Source organism: Stylophora pistillata, chromosome 1 (assembly GCF_964205215.1).
Source record: "Stylophora pistillata chromosome 1, jaStyPist1.2, whole genome shotgun sequence".
In the NCBI taxonomy this organism is placed as follows: Eukaryota; Metazoa; Cnidaria; class Anthozoa; order Scleractinia; family Pocilloporidae; genus Stylophora; species Stylophora pistillata.
Genome location: NC_142519.1, coordinates 26,230,994 through 26,246,820, shown reverse-complemented (window position 1 = coordinate 26,246,820; position 15,827 = coordinate 26,230,994). Strand labels below are relative to the sequence as shown.

The 15,827-nt window shown below is 39.1% G+C and overlaps 1 protein-coding gene across 2 annotated transcripts in view; it reads left to right on the top strand.

The window, feature by feature from the left end:
* The window catches only part of LOC111320663 (cilia- and flagella-associated protein 46), a 48,283-nt gene that overhangs the window by 4,048 nt on the left and 28,408 nt on the right, over positions 1-15,827 (top strand). For both annotated transcript variants that reach the window (XM_022923319.2, XM_022923318.2), the window contains exons 7-27: positions 172-336; positions 649-745; positions 1,279-1,377; positions 1,739-1,816; positions 2,360-2,472; positions 3,116-3,344; positions 4,116-4,366; positions 4,730-5,051; positions 5,791-5,933; positions 6,704-6,916; positions 7,779-8,028; positions 8,503-8,652; positions 8,757-8,867; positions 9,642-9,829; positions 10,399-10,539; positions 11,292-11,469; positions 11,817-11,970; positions 12,883-13,052; positions 13,906-13,976; positions 14,662-14,737; positions 14,998-15,105. In XM_022923319.2, coding sequence (XP_022779054.1) covers positions 172-336; positions 649-745; positions 1,279-1,377; positions 1,739-1,816; positions 2,360-2,472; positions 3,116-3,344; positions 4,116-4,366; positions 4,730-5,051; positions 5,791-5,933; positions 6,704-6,916; positions 7,779-8,028; positions 8,503-8,652; positions 8,757-8,867; positions 9,642-9,829; positions 10,399-10,539; positions 11,292-11,469; positions 11,817-11,970; positions 12,883-13,052; positions 13,906-13,976; positions 14,662-14,737; positions 14,998-15,105 — 3,307 coding nt within the window. The remainder of the gene's footprint in view (positions 1-171; positions 337-648; positions 746-1,278; positions 1,378-1,738; positions 1,817-2,359; positions 2,473-3,115; positions 3,345-4,115; positions 4,367-4,729; positions 5,052-5,790; positions 5,934-6,703; positions 6,917-7,778; positions 8,029-8,502; positions 8,653-8,756; positions 8,868-9,641; positions 9,830-10,398; positions 10,540-11,291; positions 11,470-11,816; positions 11,971-12,882; positions 13,053-13,905; positions 13,977-14,661; positions 14,738-14,997; positions 15,106-15,827) is intronic.

Genomic DNA, 15,827 nt, shown 5'->3' with positions numbered 1-15,827 from the left:
AATCCATGAGTAGAACAACTGTTTCAATTGTCAAAACATTGTAGCCGTATACTGATACTGGTACATTATGTATTAAAACTTTGTACATTTCTAGGCCATACAACAGAAACTATTGAAGACCTCTAGTATGGTTAGTGGTTTACAATTGATAATGTCACATTTTGTTAACAGCTTGATTGAAGCAGATGAAAAAGTTGACATAGAACAAGAACTGAACAAAGTCTACAAATCAATAGTCAAGGGGGTGGATGCCACAGATCGAGCTAGTACAGCCATGTCCACCAGTACTCCAACCAGCAAGGCCAGCTCTCCTTATGTTGTTGGTAGTAATGACAGGTTATTAAAAAAAGTACTGTGACCACGTAGAATTCAGTATGTACAATGCAATGTTTTCCCATCAAACTCTTACAGCTAAAATCTACCACTTGTGACTGCACATATTGATACAACAACTTTGGAAAACAACCTCACCTGTTGAGCTGAAAACCAGGAAAGACACTAACAGTGCTATTGTCTGCATAAATATACCTTAAAAGTATTGAACATTTTTGGCAACCAAGGCTCCAAAATTACCTGCTGGTGAGTTATATACAGAGTAAACTTTGATTTATTAATGGATCTGACTTTTTTGCACTCAATCTTCTTTAGGATACCACTACTTATTGAGTTGGCTAGACTCTGCTTGGAGCATGACAGACACGATTTAGCTTCAGAGTGTCTTGAAAATCTTAAAGGAGGTGTTAAGGCAAGTAGTAGTTTGTTGATCAAGGTTTTGGAAAGATCTTCTTTATTTGTGGTCAGTGGGTGATTGTATTGTGCTATTACATTATATCCTTAAGATTGGCTTCCTCTAGAGAGTCAAAGATGGTCCCCATTTAAGGGTTTCTATAGGAACCAGGGATTCTGGAATTTGAGGGAAAAGTAAAAGTGATCGAGATTTGGGATTGTAAATGTGAACCTAACACTGGATCAAAGCACTATCCATGGTGGGAAGCAAGAAGTAATTGCATCAAGGAACCAAGAGATCTTCAAGGTGTTGTCTTTTGAATTGACTGAAATAATTGTAGCAGGGGATTGGAATCACATGATAAAAACATCAGAATTAAAGATAACAAGATGGTTTGGTCAAGTTAGTAGAATCATAAGACCTTGCAAGGGATTCTTATATTTCAATACCAATGGGCCCTATGTTTTTATTGATTCTAAATACATCAATCTGAAGTAAATATGTATGATTTTTTAAGACGAATCTAAAGAACGTGGTATATGTAATTTCAGACTTCTGAGACATTGCTGGAAACTGAGTTCATGAAGTGTGAGTTAATGGTTCAGTCCCTTGGAGAAAAGAAAGAAAATTACAGCAAATCGGTGGTGGAGGCAAGTATTTTATTTAAAACAAAGGGTGAACCTCATGAGTGTACCTTGGAGCCATCCATTTTCTGATTTTGAAGCCACATGAAATTCACTTTCCATTTTTTTATTATTTCTTGTATACTTAGGGAATAGAAACATTAAGTTAGTTCCATGAAATAATCACTTAATATAAAGAAATATCAAGGTATAATAATATTGATTGTCCAAAAGTACAGCCTAAATTAGACTTCATTTTTATTAAAATAATCAACCCTAACTTTTTGACTGTTGGTCAGATGAAGACCTGCTGGAACTATTTTATATCCAGAATGAAGGTTGGGCTTTAACAATATTACATTATGGTTGCATGTGTCTTTTCTTTCAGAGACGTATTCAAGCAATCAGAAAACTTGAGCAGTGTATGATGACAGCTGTTAGAACTGGAAATCCAAATATCATACAGGTCTGATAACTTTCTTATTAAATAAATTACTCTTTTCACTGTAGCTAGTATTTATTAATGATACTTTCTGTACTTATGATTGTCTAATGAACACATCGGTTAAGAGTGAAGAGTGGACACCTATGGAGGGGGCTTTGGGATTTTTGGTTTTGCGGTTTTGACTGTTTTTTGGATTGGTTTTTCGGTTTTTGGGCCAAAAAGGTTCAGTTTTTCAGTTTTGATGTTCAGAGCGGTTTGTGGATTTTTACGTGTTTTTGCATTCGGTTTTCGGTTTTCACGAAAACTCTAATGCGGTTTCTGGTTTTTCCTTTTTGACTCCTTTAAAGGTGAAAATGTTGGGGTTTTCAGTTTTGCTGCCTTTTTTTGTCAGTTTTTCAGTTTTGGAGGTTTTTTCCTCCGGTTTTGCGGTTTCCCAGAGGCCCCAATGCCCCCCTCCCGATGGAATAGTAAGTCCAACTAGTAAGAATAGTGGAGAGTTATAGTGTTATGACTATTTATGGCATATGCCACTGTAATGAAAGTTCATTTTTTATTGTTTTGCAGACAGGATGTGTGACAATGTGGAATCTTACCCTGCCTCTTCTACAGTCAAATTTGCGACAGCACGTGAGAAAGCCTCTTACCCTTGCTGCACAAGCATTGGAAGACATTGACAGGTACAGTAAACAAACAAACAACAAGCTTTTATTTAGAAAAAAAAAACATTTCATTTGTTTCCAAATGTCAAGAGAATATATACCAGTAATTAAAAATCCAATCTTCAGTTTGGTATTTTTATCGTTAGTTAGTTTGAGATTCTTGAAAGTACATGAAAGTTTGATTTAATTAATTTAATTTATAAATCAATCCAGACAGGACCAACATTCAGGGTCTTAAAAAACTGAGGAGAATGTGCTGCCTTTGGCCATGACCTCTGCAAATGGTTAGACATTCTAGTCTTCTCAGATAAGGACAAAAAACCATTGGCCCTGTCCCCTCTATGTTCTCTGTACTGGTTAATTGGCAGGGGACATTAAAGAACCCACACAAGAGTAGGGAACATAGTTCTGGTGTTGTGGTCTGATCCTGTTTCCTAAAATTTCTAAATTAAGGGCACATGCAAAATCCTCTCCATAAAATTGTAAATTGCTCAATGCAGTATGGCCAAATTCCTCTGCAAAGTGTCTTAAAGCACATCGGAGCACATCATTATCACTATCATAATTGGTCAATGTTCCATTTTTGCTTATAAGTGTATAAAGCATGAAAATCTTCAAATATTTGAAGATCACTAATCCCGTTGTGTATATTTTCCTTTAGTCTGTTGGTTCTGTTACGATGCCAGATGCACACAGAACTAGCTAAATGTGAAGAGGCTGAAGACCAACTGGAGTATGCTGTTACGCATCTTAGAAAGGCACTAGAACTGGATGACTCGGGACAGTATGGTGATAGACTACGCACTGCCCTGACAAGGCTTCAGCTAAGGGCTACTCTTTACAAAACTCCAGAAAGGCCTGAAGATTTGGCTGCTATGATTATAGAACAGGTTAGAACACTAGAGTGTTTGATCAACAAAAAGCTGAAAATTTTTTTAGGCTGACTCTCTTGTTGCACCTTCAGGATTTCAGTCAGTGCAGTTTTATTGTAAGTTGTACCTTTTATGTTGAAAAATATTCGGTGGGTTTTCAACAGAAATCATGAGGGAGTATTGAAATTAAGATAACATCAGTAGCAACATCATCTTCAATAGGCTGTGTTAATTAAAACAAGTGGTGAATCAATCAGTCAATTTATTATTTACATTATGATTAGCTGAATTATTCATGCATTATGATTGGCTCTTGCTTGTGATTTATTGGAGAACAGGAGCACTGATACTGTAGATGGCATGACCATTAACAAAATTTTCCTTTTTATCATATAAAATTAATAGTTTCCATGTTTTCATGAGTCCGTTCAGTAGTAATAGATCACAGAAGACGTAGGGCATCAGTGACACACTTGAGTGCTCCTCATGGGCTACTTTTTTGTTCTTGCCACATTTTGACATCATCTTTGATCTATTACTGAACAGACACATTGCAACGTGGAAACTATTTGTTAAGCTGATTAAAAGGTCTGAAATATTTGCTAACTTCTAAAAAAAAAAAAAACTGCGTGACATGCAGTTGTTCATGCTAATTGTGACGTCTGGTTTTGAGCCCTGGCTGGTAAATCCTAGGCGCTGCATTTTGTAATAATGACAATTACAATAATAATGTGGCTGCCGAATGTTAATTGTTTGTTTGTTTGTTTGTTTTTTTTTTAACTCTTACAGGCAAGGGCTAGTGATGACTCCAGCACAGTACGTATGAAGAGAGCTTCTTTGGTGAAGGCAGGAGAGGCGTTGTCACCAGATGCCTTCATGCATGTGCTTGACGGTGAAAGTAATACAAAGGACCCATCTACTGGTAAGGGTCCACCTACTGCATTAGGAAGACTGGCTGGAAGAGCCAAGCAGTTTGAGAAAGGAGTCAGTAAGGCTGTTGGTCATCTGAAGAGGCTGGGAGACGAAAGCGATCAAGAAAGGTGAGGACAAAAAAATACACAAAGACAACTTTTAAAGATACCCGCAGTGCTTATACTACGACAACTACTAAGAGATTATAAGCTCTTGCAAAAAGAATAGACAAACACATCTGTTCGTGATACTTGCAGAGCTTATACTACGACAACAAGCAAGAGATTATAACCTCTTGCAAAAAGAATACACAAACACATCTGTTAATGTCACTTGCAGTGCTTATTCAACGACAACTACCTAGAGATTATAATCTCTTGCAACTACAAATTTTAATTTGTGAGTAAGTGTTAGTGTTAGATGAGACGAGAGAGGATGAATGAGCAGATTTCTCGGCCAAAAATTGATATACGTTCTTACTGGTCCTCTAGAGTTCGTATTTGGGCAGATTTAGCCAAGACTGCGCGTAAACAACAGGTCTGGGATGTTGCCCGCGTGGCTGCTAGATTCTGCCTTCTTTACGATGACAATCGTTGGTCAAAGAAACAATCCGGGAGCACCTCAGAGAAAAATGGTGATGGTAACACTGAGAGAGATGATCCAACAGTGAGCAAGTCGCCATTACAAGGCGAAGTTGGCGGCAGACTTGATTCAACAGGGATGAAACTGTTGTATCCCAAGGGTATGACCGCTTTTACTGTGGAACAGGATTTGTTGAGGACACTGGCTGAAGTTCGTTTTATTTTTGCTGAGGTGTGTAAACTGAAGTTCATAGAGGACGAGAGTCGAACTACAATCAGAACTTGAGTTTTTGGAAAGATGGTTTTAAACCATTGTAGAGATCTAGATAACAAAGGAGGTTCTGATCATAACAAATAATCAAATGTTATCAGCTTTAATCCTTTGCTTGCCAAGATCTCATTGATAAATTCTCCCCTCTAGCTGATACATATTTCCTTGTAAAACAGTTAGGAGAATTTGGTTTTAGATCAAGATAACAACTTCTATTTTTGACAAGTTTGAGTATTCTAATTACTTGTTTGCTGGATAATGTATGGATACTTTAGGAAAAAATTACATGCCGTTGATATCGGCTGGGAGTTGAAAGGTCAAGCTGAAAAATCAATTGTGTTCTACCGAGTCATTTCTAGATTGCATTTAACTAAACTTCAGCTGCAAAACTGGATCACACAGCCTTTATCTTTATGAGACAATTTATGTCGCCTTTTTTCGCGTACTATTCGTACGCAGCATGACTGTCTAGTTCAGTATTTCCATTAAGGGATTCTTTTTCTTTTTAAAAATAAACTCTTGCGTTAGCTTTTTTCTTCTGATGAAGTATGTGGAAGTTCAACGCAAGATTGCTAAACCACAGCCCTGGATTATCGTTGTGGGTGAATTCTTTAGCGTATTTTTTCCACTGCATTCTTTTTTTTTTTTTTTTGTCATTGTGACCCCTAACCCTCCCTTTATAATTGTTCTATCCCTGCAGGCTTTGGTACAGTTACTAAGAACAGAAGGAGTCCAACTGGGTGACAAACCCGTGCCACCTGAGGATACCATCAAGCTGCGCCCCAAGCGATACGGTGATCAGCTCGTCAACTTTGATGATATGCCAGAATGGGTCTCCTATTGGTAAGCAACATGTGTGTACTTCTTTTCAAAATGGTAGCTTTGAATAAGAACCGGGGTTGTAAAATCATACAACAAATCTATACCCATCTAGCACTCAAATTCACAAACTTTGGGTGAAAGAGCTCCTTTCTTTTCACGATTCTTTCCTCGCGAATGACGCGCCTCGTGCAGTCGCACTCGCTACCAGTCTCTTTCGCAAGCGTTCTTTGGGATGTTATGCAACGCTGACTTTAAGAGGGAGAGCGTCGAGTGACATCCTAAAGGGCGGCTGCGATTGAGACTGCTGTTGTTCTAGCTCAGCCACGTGTTCGTTTTTACCTGGAAATGTAACTTTAAAAGAATAGGATTCTGTATGGCCCGGGATACATGCTATACCCCCAGTCATGTCTGTAAATTAATTTGAACATTTTAAGACAGTCGTTTCTCCGATGATTTAAGTTATTATTGCAGTGTATTTGAATTTACGGTACATGTCGGTGGGACCTTGCATATTCTTCCTATTGAGAGTACTTCTCCATATGAGTAATTTGTAAACGCCATTCCTTCTAGTGAAGGCCTTATTTCAAAGAATATCCCCTTCTTGATATTTTTCTTTCCTTTTACCACCATTCTGCTCGGGGGTGTATTGATATTAACAGAAAAAATTCCTTGTTGGCCACTTCTGGTAGTTCAAATTTTTAAGCCGTTTCAGGTGTTGATGATGCGATGTTCTTATTGTTGTAAGTTTTGTTAAGATTTATGTCTCGCATATTTCTTCCCTATTTTGTTAGCGACTGGATTTCGTCTTTGTCAAATGAGGTGATTTACAGTTTCCAGCGAGCTGCTGAAATCGGCGTAGAGCTGAAAGAGTCATGGCTTGTTTGCAATTCAGCTGTGTATTTGTGGAATTATACAACCCACATGCTGTCACAAGGTAGACACAAGGAAGTCATTCCCATATTCTCGCCTGTGTTGGAAGCAATGAAGCTTACTGGACATGCAGGGTGAGCATTTTTCTATGAGGTTTTCGACTGTAGCGAAACGGGTTCAACACATTTGGGTAAAGGAAGTTAAATGAAGGAAAGGTTCTTTCACGCGGTTCCTGAAACGATTTAGGATCAATATGATATGAACGTAAATACAGGCAGTAAATCTTCTCATGAAAATGTCAAATTCTTGCAAGTAGGCTTTAGTTTTGTTTTCTCCAAAGTCACAAAACTCGTCTTGAAAAGATATCCGAAGGGCTTGAAGTCTTAAACCTAACCTCCGCTCAAATCATCGAATTTGTCGAATGTTTGAAGGCTCCTTCTAACTTACCTTTGACTGGTTCAGTGCCTTTGACTGGTGAGTTGATGGAACCTCATACCATAATCCTGTTTGCAATTTAAGCGAGGCCGGCCAAGGTTGTTAATTCTACATAGAGACTCACATTGTTCTCCTTTACACGACAGTGTTCTTTATTGTTGTCAATCTTGATAGTGCATTTTAAGCATTAAACCACCCTTGGTTTAACTTTACTAGTTTAATGATGATGATGATGATGATGATAATGACTTTATTTAAACTCGGATGAAAATGAGGCTTGTTAGGCTCCAGCAATAGTCCACTACGGACGTAATTGTAAGAGGGGAAGGGTTTACGACCTCTTCGAAATTTTCAGGTGTTCTGAATTACTAGGGCGTTGTCTGTGTCATATTTCGAGCGTTAAATCGTTTGAGTCACTATGAAACTGTTTTACTGTCAGTCTTCGTCGAGCGATCTAGGATTATTGGGCATAACATACTATGCTACGAGTGAATTCTTGTATTACAATAAAGTAAAACTACTTCTGGAGAAAATTTCAGTTCACACTTCTCTTTTCAACAGTGAAACTACATTACTGTGCCAAATTTGTAATGCCATTGCTCAAGGTTACATGCAGCCGTGGATCCCAGCCCTTCCTCCTCCTCCTCCTCCTCCTGCAGCAGCCACACCCAGTAAAGACAAGAGTGAGAAGACTGAAAAAGTAAAGGGACGGCAGAGTGGCAAAGGGGCTAGGGGAGGGCAATCAAAAGGTTCACTACAGACTGTTACAGTCGATCCTGAAGCTACGCCCGATCTGAAACAAGCATTAGATGTAAGAGTGACTTTTTTTTTATAACAACCTAGCACATGTTGCGTGAGATCCGTGAAAATTGTGGCAAAGTATGGCCGTATGAATTTACATTTTTACATGTGGAGCGTCAATAAGACACTTTAAAGGCGCGGGGATTTGAGGTTCCAATCCTGTCAAGCGTCGAAGATTTTCTTTTCTCTTTTTTGACCATTCGTCACGCTTTATATTTTGGAATTGGAAATTCACATTGAAATCCCTTCTTTGCGAGCTCTCTCTGTTGGAGTGCCTAGCCTTCTTGGAGGCGGCTATGGCTTTTTTTTTTAGGGAAAAATTTGTTGCAACGCGCTGTGATTTCGATAGAGAAGTCCGAGTTTGTGCGTCTGGCGATTGAAACTAAATGGTTTAATCGCCGCTCGACGCCGGCGTGGACGAATTAATTTTGGGCCCTGTTACTAGTAATACGATTGATTAATTTCGTTCTGCGCTGTTCTGCAGGTGTTGGAGTATGCATTAAACATAAGTAATGGTCAAGAGCCAAAGAACCTGGTACCGATTGGTGCTCGCCATCCCTTAATCACTTCCTGGGTGTTCTGTAAGCAGATGTTGAATCAACAGATGGCAAAGAATCTTGGTCATGATGATGAGGTTAGGTTTTGCCACTGAGTACCGCAGTGGCATTACAGTTTTGAACGTTCTCTCCTCTCGTCAGCTCAAGAATGAATTTATTTTGATAAAACTTCAATTTTCAGAATCTCCATAGCCAAGGCCCGATGTGCCGTGCTCTGTGTGCAGTTGAGATGTTGTCTCTACAGAACAATGGCTTGCCAGAATTCACTGGTACATGTCCGACTCTTGCCGAGGTGAGTTCGTGATTTATGCTCTTTCAAGAGTTGTAACAACAGTAAGTTCACCATTAGGAAGTTTTCCCTGGCAATGTAGATGAACGAATATTGTCAAAAAAGAAATTTGTCAGAGTCCTTGACTTGAAAGGGGGCTTTCCTGAGAAATTGTAAAGGATTTGGAGGAAATTCTGCTGCAGCGAGGTTTTGTTTTCCATTTCTCTTTGGCAGTAAAAACAATGTATGGCGAAAACGTTTTGTCTTATCATCAAGTATTCTCCAATGGAACTGTTTCTTTGTTGCCACAATATCCATCGAACGGTTATTGAAAGAAATATAGCTCATTAAGTCTATTTACATTATAAAGGTGCCACTCGAGAATCAATTCTTATTTTCATCAAAAGAAGTGACTTACATAATCTCTAGTATAGACGTCCTTCAGTTGCAGTCAGTAACAACAAATTCTTCTTTCTTTCCGTCCCGCTTCAGCTGTGAAGCAGAAAGCATCAACAGTTCTCGACCACTGCATATGATCCTGAGCTTTGTGCCCCCTATCTACTGGCTGACCTTCCCTAGTTGGTTTTTGGCCTTCGTGCCTTTCTTTTCTTTTCTGTTGCAAATGTTTCAGACAAGGGGCTGTCTTGTCGTGCTGTTGCATTGTCTTCTCAGAGAAAAGCTGATTTATTTCTGCTTGTTGAATTCAGAAATATTCGTTCGAGATGATGCTTGTCCATTTAACAACAACGAACGTACTAAATCAGTGGCAACTGAATTGAGTTTCTTTGTTTACTGCAGACTGTGAAAATGGTGGACGGCTGCCAGTGGAGTGACGGTCTAGTGGAGTTACAGATGTGCAGCAGGCTTTCAGTGTTGGCTTTCAATGCTGAGAATCATTCACTAGTCCTTCACTGTGGACAGAGGGCCGTCCAATTTGCCGACAGTGATAAATGCTTAGCCAAACGACAACCCAAGAAACCAGACAGGTATGATTGCGATCGTACTCTTTTTCTCTCTCTAACTGGGAAACTCCTCTTTTAAGTGCTCAGTAAGCTAGCCTCTGTAACTGGTGTGTTGAAAGCGCCCTGTTTTTCCCTTTTCCAGTGACCTTTCTGCATGCTATTCCTCTTTCGCTTTTCCTTTTTACCTTTCCATCGTACTAAATTTTTCTTAATGCATCATTCCTTTTCAACATGATGACCCATCTAATTGAGGGTCTTCTCATATTGATTTTTTTTTGTCCTGTCAATAAAATCCCTAGATCGTACTTAAAAATCTAAAAGGAAATTTCCACTCCTCAAAAAAGCTATGCGTTTGGAATACCCTACCATTTCTTTTACACGCCTGTTGCAATATTATGTAGATTATGTTCATCATAAGACTAATAAATATGCTTTGCCTTTGGATATATAAAGCAAGGAAGAGGTTGAATCACTTTAACTGAGCTGTGATTTGGTTTTGCTTCCCATCAAGTTCTTGTGTTTTGATAGAAATAATAATGTCATTCCCTTTCATTTAATGCCGCTTAAAACCATACCATTCTATCTAATTGCAGCATATTTCAACACAAAGTTGTGGTAGAGCAGGAGATGTTGTATTACGCTAGCGTTGTGATGGGACAAAGCCTCATGAAAAACATGCAGGGGAAGAATGAGATAAGGAGAGACGCACTGGTCTGCTTTGTGAATGCATGCAGGTAACAACCGTGTTTTTGTAAAGTGTTAGCTCTGTTACGTGCGATTCACGAGTGAGTGTGGACGGTAGTCTGGGATTTCGCTTTACTTCGCTCTGCCATTGGTTCAGAAAAATCCCGCCACTCTCTAAGCCAATCAGATGAGGCTAAAACCAATCATGACTTAGTCAGCCGCGTTTTGCCGTGCTTGGGGCAGTTTGCTTGTTTTGACTTTGAGTTCTCTTTGACTTTTTAGGGAACAAATAAAGTTGTTTTTGTTGCTGTTGTTGTCAGGGTATTTTCCGTTTTTCTGATAAGCTGATGTGATTTCCGTGGTATTGGTTTTACGACAATGAAACAGCAATCTAGATGCCGTGGATAAAAGCAAAATTATCAATTGAATGAACGCCAACTTTGAGTACAGACTGTACCCAATCAGAAGAACTTGATACGGCGTGTTTTCGATCAGTAGAGCCTTTCGACTGCGAGCGGTTGTCTACATGACTGTTGATGCACATATCAAAATCCCACCAATTACGATTCTGAGCAAAAAAGCGAAACAATTGAGTTCAGTTGAAACATGTTTCCGTTTGGCATAATACTTTAAAATGATCAGCCACAGTTGTTATTTGTTATTTTAGAATTATGAAATATATGCCTCGGCCGGTGGCAAAAACTTCATGCTTCAAGTAAGTAAATGTGAGGAAGTGTAGCGTCAATTGAGGTAAATACAAAACTTACCTTCTTGTGCATGATTCCTCTCTGTCACATCTTAGGTTTGGGCAAGAAGCCGGGAACTATGACTTAGTTATTGCTGCTGCCCGTCATTACTGGAATGCTATTAAGCCATTCATTGTGGAACCCATTGAACGAGAGCTACTCAGAGAGCCCATGGAAGCTGTGTTGGAGTGTATCGCTGCAGTTGCTGCTAATGAAGTAGGCAAAGAGGAAGACGTAAGTGGGCTGATTCCTTTTTTTTATCATTTTGTAATTATACTACCTCAGCGTATTGCTAGATTCAGTTTGTAAGTTTGCGCAGTGTCGAACAGTACACTTCGATTGTTTTGTTTGGTTCTTACTTATGAAATTCAGTCGAACTTCTGTTGGCAGACAGCCACGAAGGCAGGCACGAAGTTAAGGACCATGCTACACATAAATAATACGGGCCGGCTCTTTATTTAATCTGACCCAATCTCCTATTTTTTTGGTTTATCTTTTGGTTTTGTAGACCTCATAATTTTAGGGTTTGCTTGCCTCTGATTCGCTTTAAATAGTTTAAAGTAGTCTATTCATGCGATTAGGATGAAGATGAAGAAACAGAATCATCATCTCCAGAAAAGAAGCCCTCGAAGAAACCCGTCAGTAGCAAGAACGAGAAGGGGAAGAAAACTAAAGATAAAACTGCAGGAGATAAAAAGAAGGAAAAGGAAAAAGAAAAGGATAAAGGCAAAGCTGGTGATTATAACGATATGTTAAACACTGCTATGCACTGCTAAGCCAAAATGAATTAAAGTCTTTATTACTCCATTATAAAATCAGTAGCGACCCTCGCGATCTGATTGGCTCTAATCGGTGCTATTTATTCACGATTCGCATCGTTTTATGCTCTAAATCGCAAATTTTCCCCAGCCAATGTGACAGCTTTACTAAAACACAACAATCAATCGAATTTCAAGGCTTGTTTAAAGAAACCAATCAAGTTAAAGGAAAAGGAAAGACAACTTCTGCAACTTTTTATAAACCAGTTCAATACTGGATCAATAAAATATTTGTACAGACTAAAAAAACCTGTATTTGAGCGGTTGAATTGTGCGATTTTAAAATAGATGCAGTGAAGTAGTAACTGAACTTCGTTTCGTGCAATTTTGGTCAGAGATTATGCTCGTCATTTTAAATCAAACTCACGCTGCGCGTTCGTTTTATTTTGAAATCATGCGTATGATTTCAGATCAAATTGCACTCCACTCAGTTCAATTACCATTATTAAAAAACTCTTTGTAGGGTATATGGGGTTACCGGCTAAATGTTTGCGTAACCGTAGCCTTCACGGTAGATAGATCAAATGAGAGGGTGTCTGTCTCTGGCTTCTTTGTGAGTCACAGAGACACTTTAAAAAATGAGAAGCAGGTCGAGTTTCCCGTTGGCGCTGGCTTTCTTATGTATCCTTTTCGATAAAAAGTTTCTATAAGAAATCCGTGTTTTAACAGCTATCCATCAGAAGGATGAGCAAAATGTTTAAGTTGGTACCTGATGTTATTGCCGCTGAAAACTGTGACCTTGCACCACGCTGATAAGCCCTGAATACGCGGATCCGATGGACTACATTTGGCTGTCTCCGACGATTATTTTACAATTTTTTTTTTGAAGGAGATAAATCTGGAGGCAAAGGAGTTAAGACCGACAAAGAAGATTCAAAAGAAAGCAAGTTGGGTGCAGAACAGGAGGAAAAACCTGCAGCAATGCCAAGTGCTTATGATGAGGATCTGATGCTACGTGCTGCCATGTATGGAGTGTTATTCCAGGCTTACGCTGACAAGGTGAGGAGGGACTTCTCTCTCCTTTTTTTTTTTTCCCTACTCTTTTCATCGATAACATCCCAACGAAAGATTGGTTACATAATTTGAATTTAATCCTGTACTCTCAGAAGTGATCAACATGTTGCTTCTCCCTATGATATCCATGCATCATTCACCTAGCGGATTATGAGCATTCTCAAACTTATCCAGTCAGGTAGAAATTGTTCTATTGATCCAACACCAAATTCTTGTAACTAATTTACATAGAAATGTGCAGCGACAAGAGGGGAGAAGTAATAATCAGATCTTAGGAGTGAAAGGGTTGTAGCCTTTCTTGGGAATGTATGGCAATCGTGAATGTCCGTGTAAGCGATCAAGTCATTTGATTCTCCTACTACCTTCCACGCAATGTTGGATCAGGCTGGAATGTTGTTCCAGGGTTGGGAGGGTAAAACCTAATATTTTGTGAGGGTGGAGAGGCGCGGCAGGCGATGACAAACTAAACTAAGTAAGGAATGAGGTCCGGAATTGTTCCTGCCTGTTGGACTTCCAGTACCACTCAGGTATGCTGCAGCACCTACACGCGTGTCAAGCGTGTGTAATACGTGGGAATAATGCGTGTAGTTCCCTGCCTGCAACCGCTAAATTACACGCGTGCAATGGTTTTACACGCCAATGCGGGTATTTTGGTCTGCCTTTTGTCAATCACTGACTCAGAGTGATTTCTCTTCATTCAAATTTTTACTTATGTCTTTCTAAGCGGCTACCACTATACCTTGTGACTTTCTCTTTTCATTGGTGAGGGGTGTCACATTTAGGGTTAAAGAAAATAATTAACCTGCGTTTAAGTTTCTGATCGTTTTGTGTTCTAAAGGGTGAGTGGGAACAGGGACTACGAGCCATGGATCAAGCTGTCAAGGACATGCCGAGAACTTCTCACAGACTGTAAGTCTTAAGCAAGGTTATTGACGTTGGAAGGGCAGATGTATTTATTTATTATTATTTCATAAGTGTAACAACAACAAACATATGAAACATATGTGTGAACTGCGGTTATGAGACGTATATGAGAACGATCCTTCGCAGTAAAGCAGTATTTGAGCAATAGTGAAAATCAGACCTGAAAAAAATTTCAGGCCTGTACGGGTCTGATTTTCTGATTTTCACTATTACTCAAATAGTGCTTTACTGCGAAGGATCGTTCTCATATACGTCTCATAACCGCAGTTCATACATATGTTTCATATGTTTGTTGTTGTTTGATTTATCATCTACGGGTTTATATCGAATTAATTTGATGGCCTGCTCCCAGTTGGCTTGTTAGCTCAATTGGTAGAGCGCTGCACTAGTATCGCAGAGGTCAGTGGTTCGAATCCCGTACAGGCCTGAAATTTTTTTCAGGTCTGATTTTCACTATTGCTCAAATAGTGCTTTACTGCGAAGGATCGTTCTCATATACGTCATAAGTGTAAATAGATTTTAACTTTTAACGTAGGATGGTGTGCCACTGGTTCGTCAGTTTTTAACTGTTATGTGTTACCCTCTGTAAATAAAGTTGTGACTTACTTACTAGAGGTAAAGGGTAAGAATGTTCGTTGGAAAAGAATTTATATCTTGCTTTTTTGTTTAGGTTGATCTTTAAACATCGGGTCATCACAAAAGCCAAGCTTGGACGAAATGTTGTATTTGATATGGGAAAATTCAGGGTAAAACACTTTTCGCGACTCATTTTAGTTGAGTTTTCTCGTCACAAATGTTCTCAAATCTGCTTTGAATGAAATGATATGGTTATTGACATATACCAGGAAAAGGAAACTTTTGTTCAAAGAACATGAGTTGATTTGATGTAAATATAGAGAAGGAAATCAGAGCTTAATTCGCAACTAAGACACCTGATTTCCAAGAGAAACCCCCGCTGCCGTCATTTGTCTTGAATAATAATGTTCATTATCCTTTTCTTGTGCAGAATGAAAAAGAAGATGTAATTGCAGCCATGTGGCGACATGTGGCCCTGAATTCCAAGGCTCCAGAGGATCAACTGTCTGCCTATCAAAATGCTATTGAAGCTCTTGAGGTATGTCAATATTGCGCCGATGTTAAGGCTGCATTTTCTTGAATTTACTTATTCTAACTCGGCACAGGGGTGCTGCCTAGGGAGCGATGATTTTTCTTTTATATTATTATTATTATTATTATTATTATTATTATTATTATTATTATTATTTCAAGCCCCCAAAAAATTGTTTCTAAAAGTTGTCATGGTTATTAAAAAAGCTCCCACTGATGAAGCGAGTTGCTGTTAAACTTGTATTTTCAAGGGTTGTTAAAAGAAATGAAAACAAAAACGAGAAATACTACTGGACATGTTCGTCGGTAGGCGCCATTTCGGATCGTCTGACGTAAGACGATGGTGCTGTTATCATACCCTAGCTTAACAATCAATCCTAAGCGAAAGTGCGATTCATCAATGTCACAATGAAATACCAAGCAGTGCGCATGAGTCACTGATGCAACAGTAAAACACGAAACAGAGTGTGCGAGTCAGTAACGATCAAACACCAAACAGAGTGCGCGAGGTACTAACGCAACAGTCAAACACGAATCAGAGCGAGCGAGTCAGTGACGTAACAATCAAACACAGAACAGAGTGCACTAGTCACTAACAATCAAACACGATACAGAGTGCGCGAGCTACTAACTAACAATCAAGCAAAAAAGAAAAACAGAGTGCGCGAGATACTAACGTAACAATCAAAGACAAACAGAGTAGGCGACTCACTATCGCAACAAATAAAC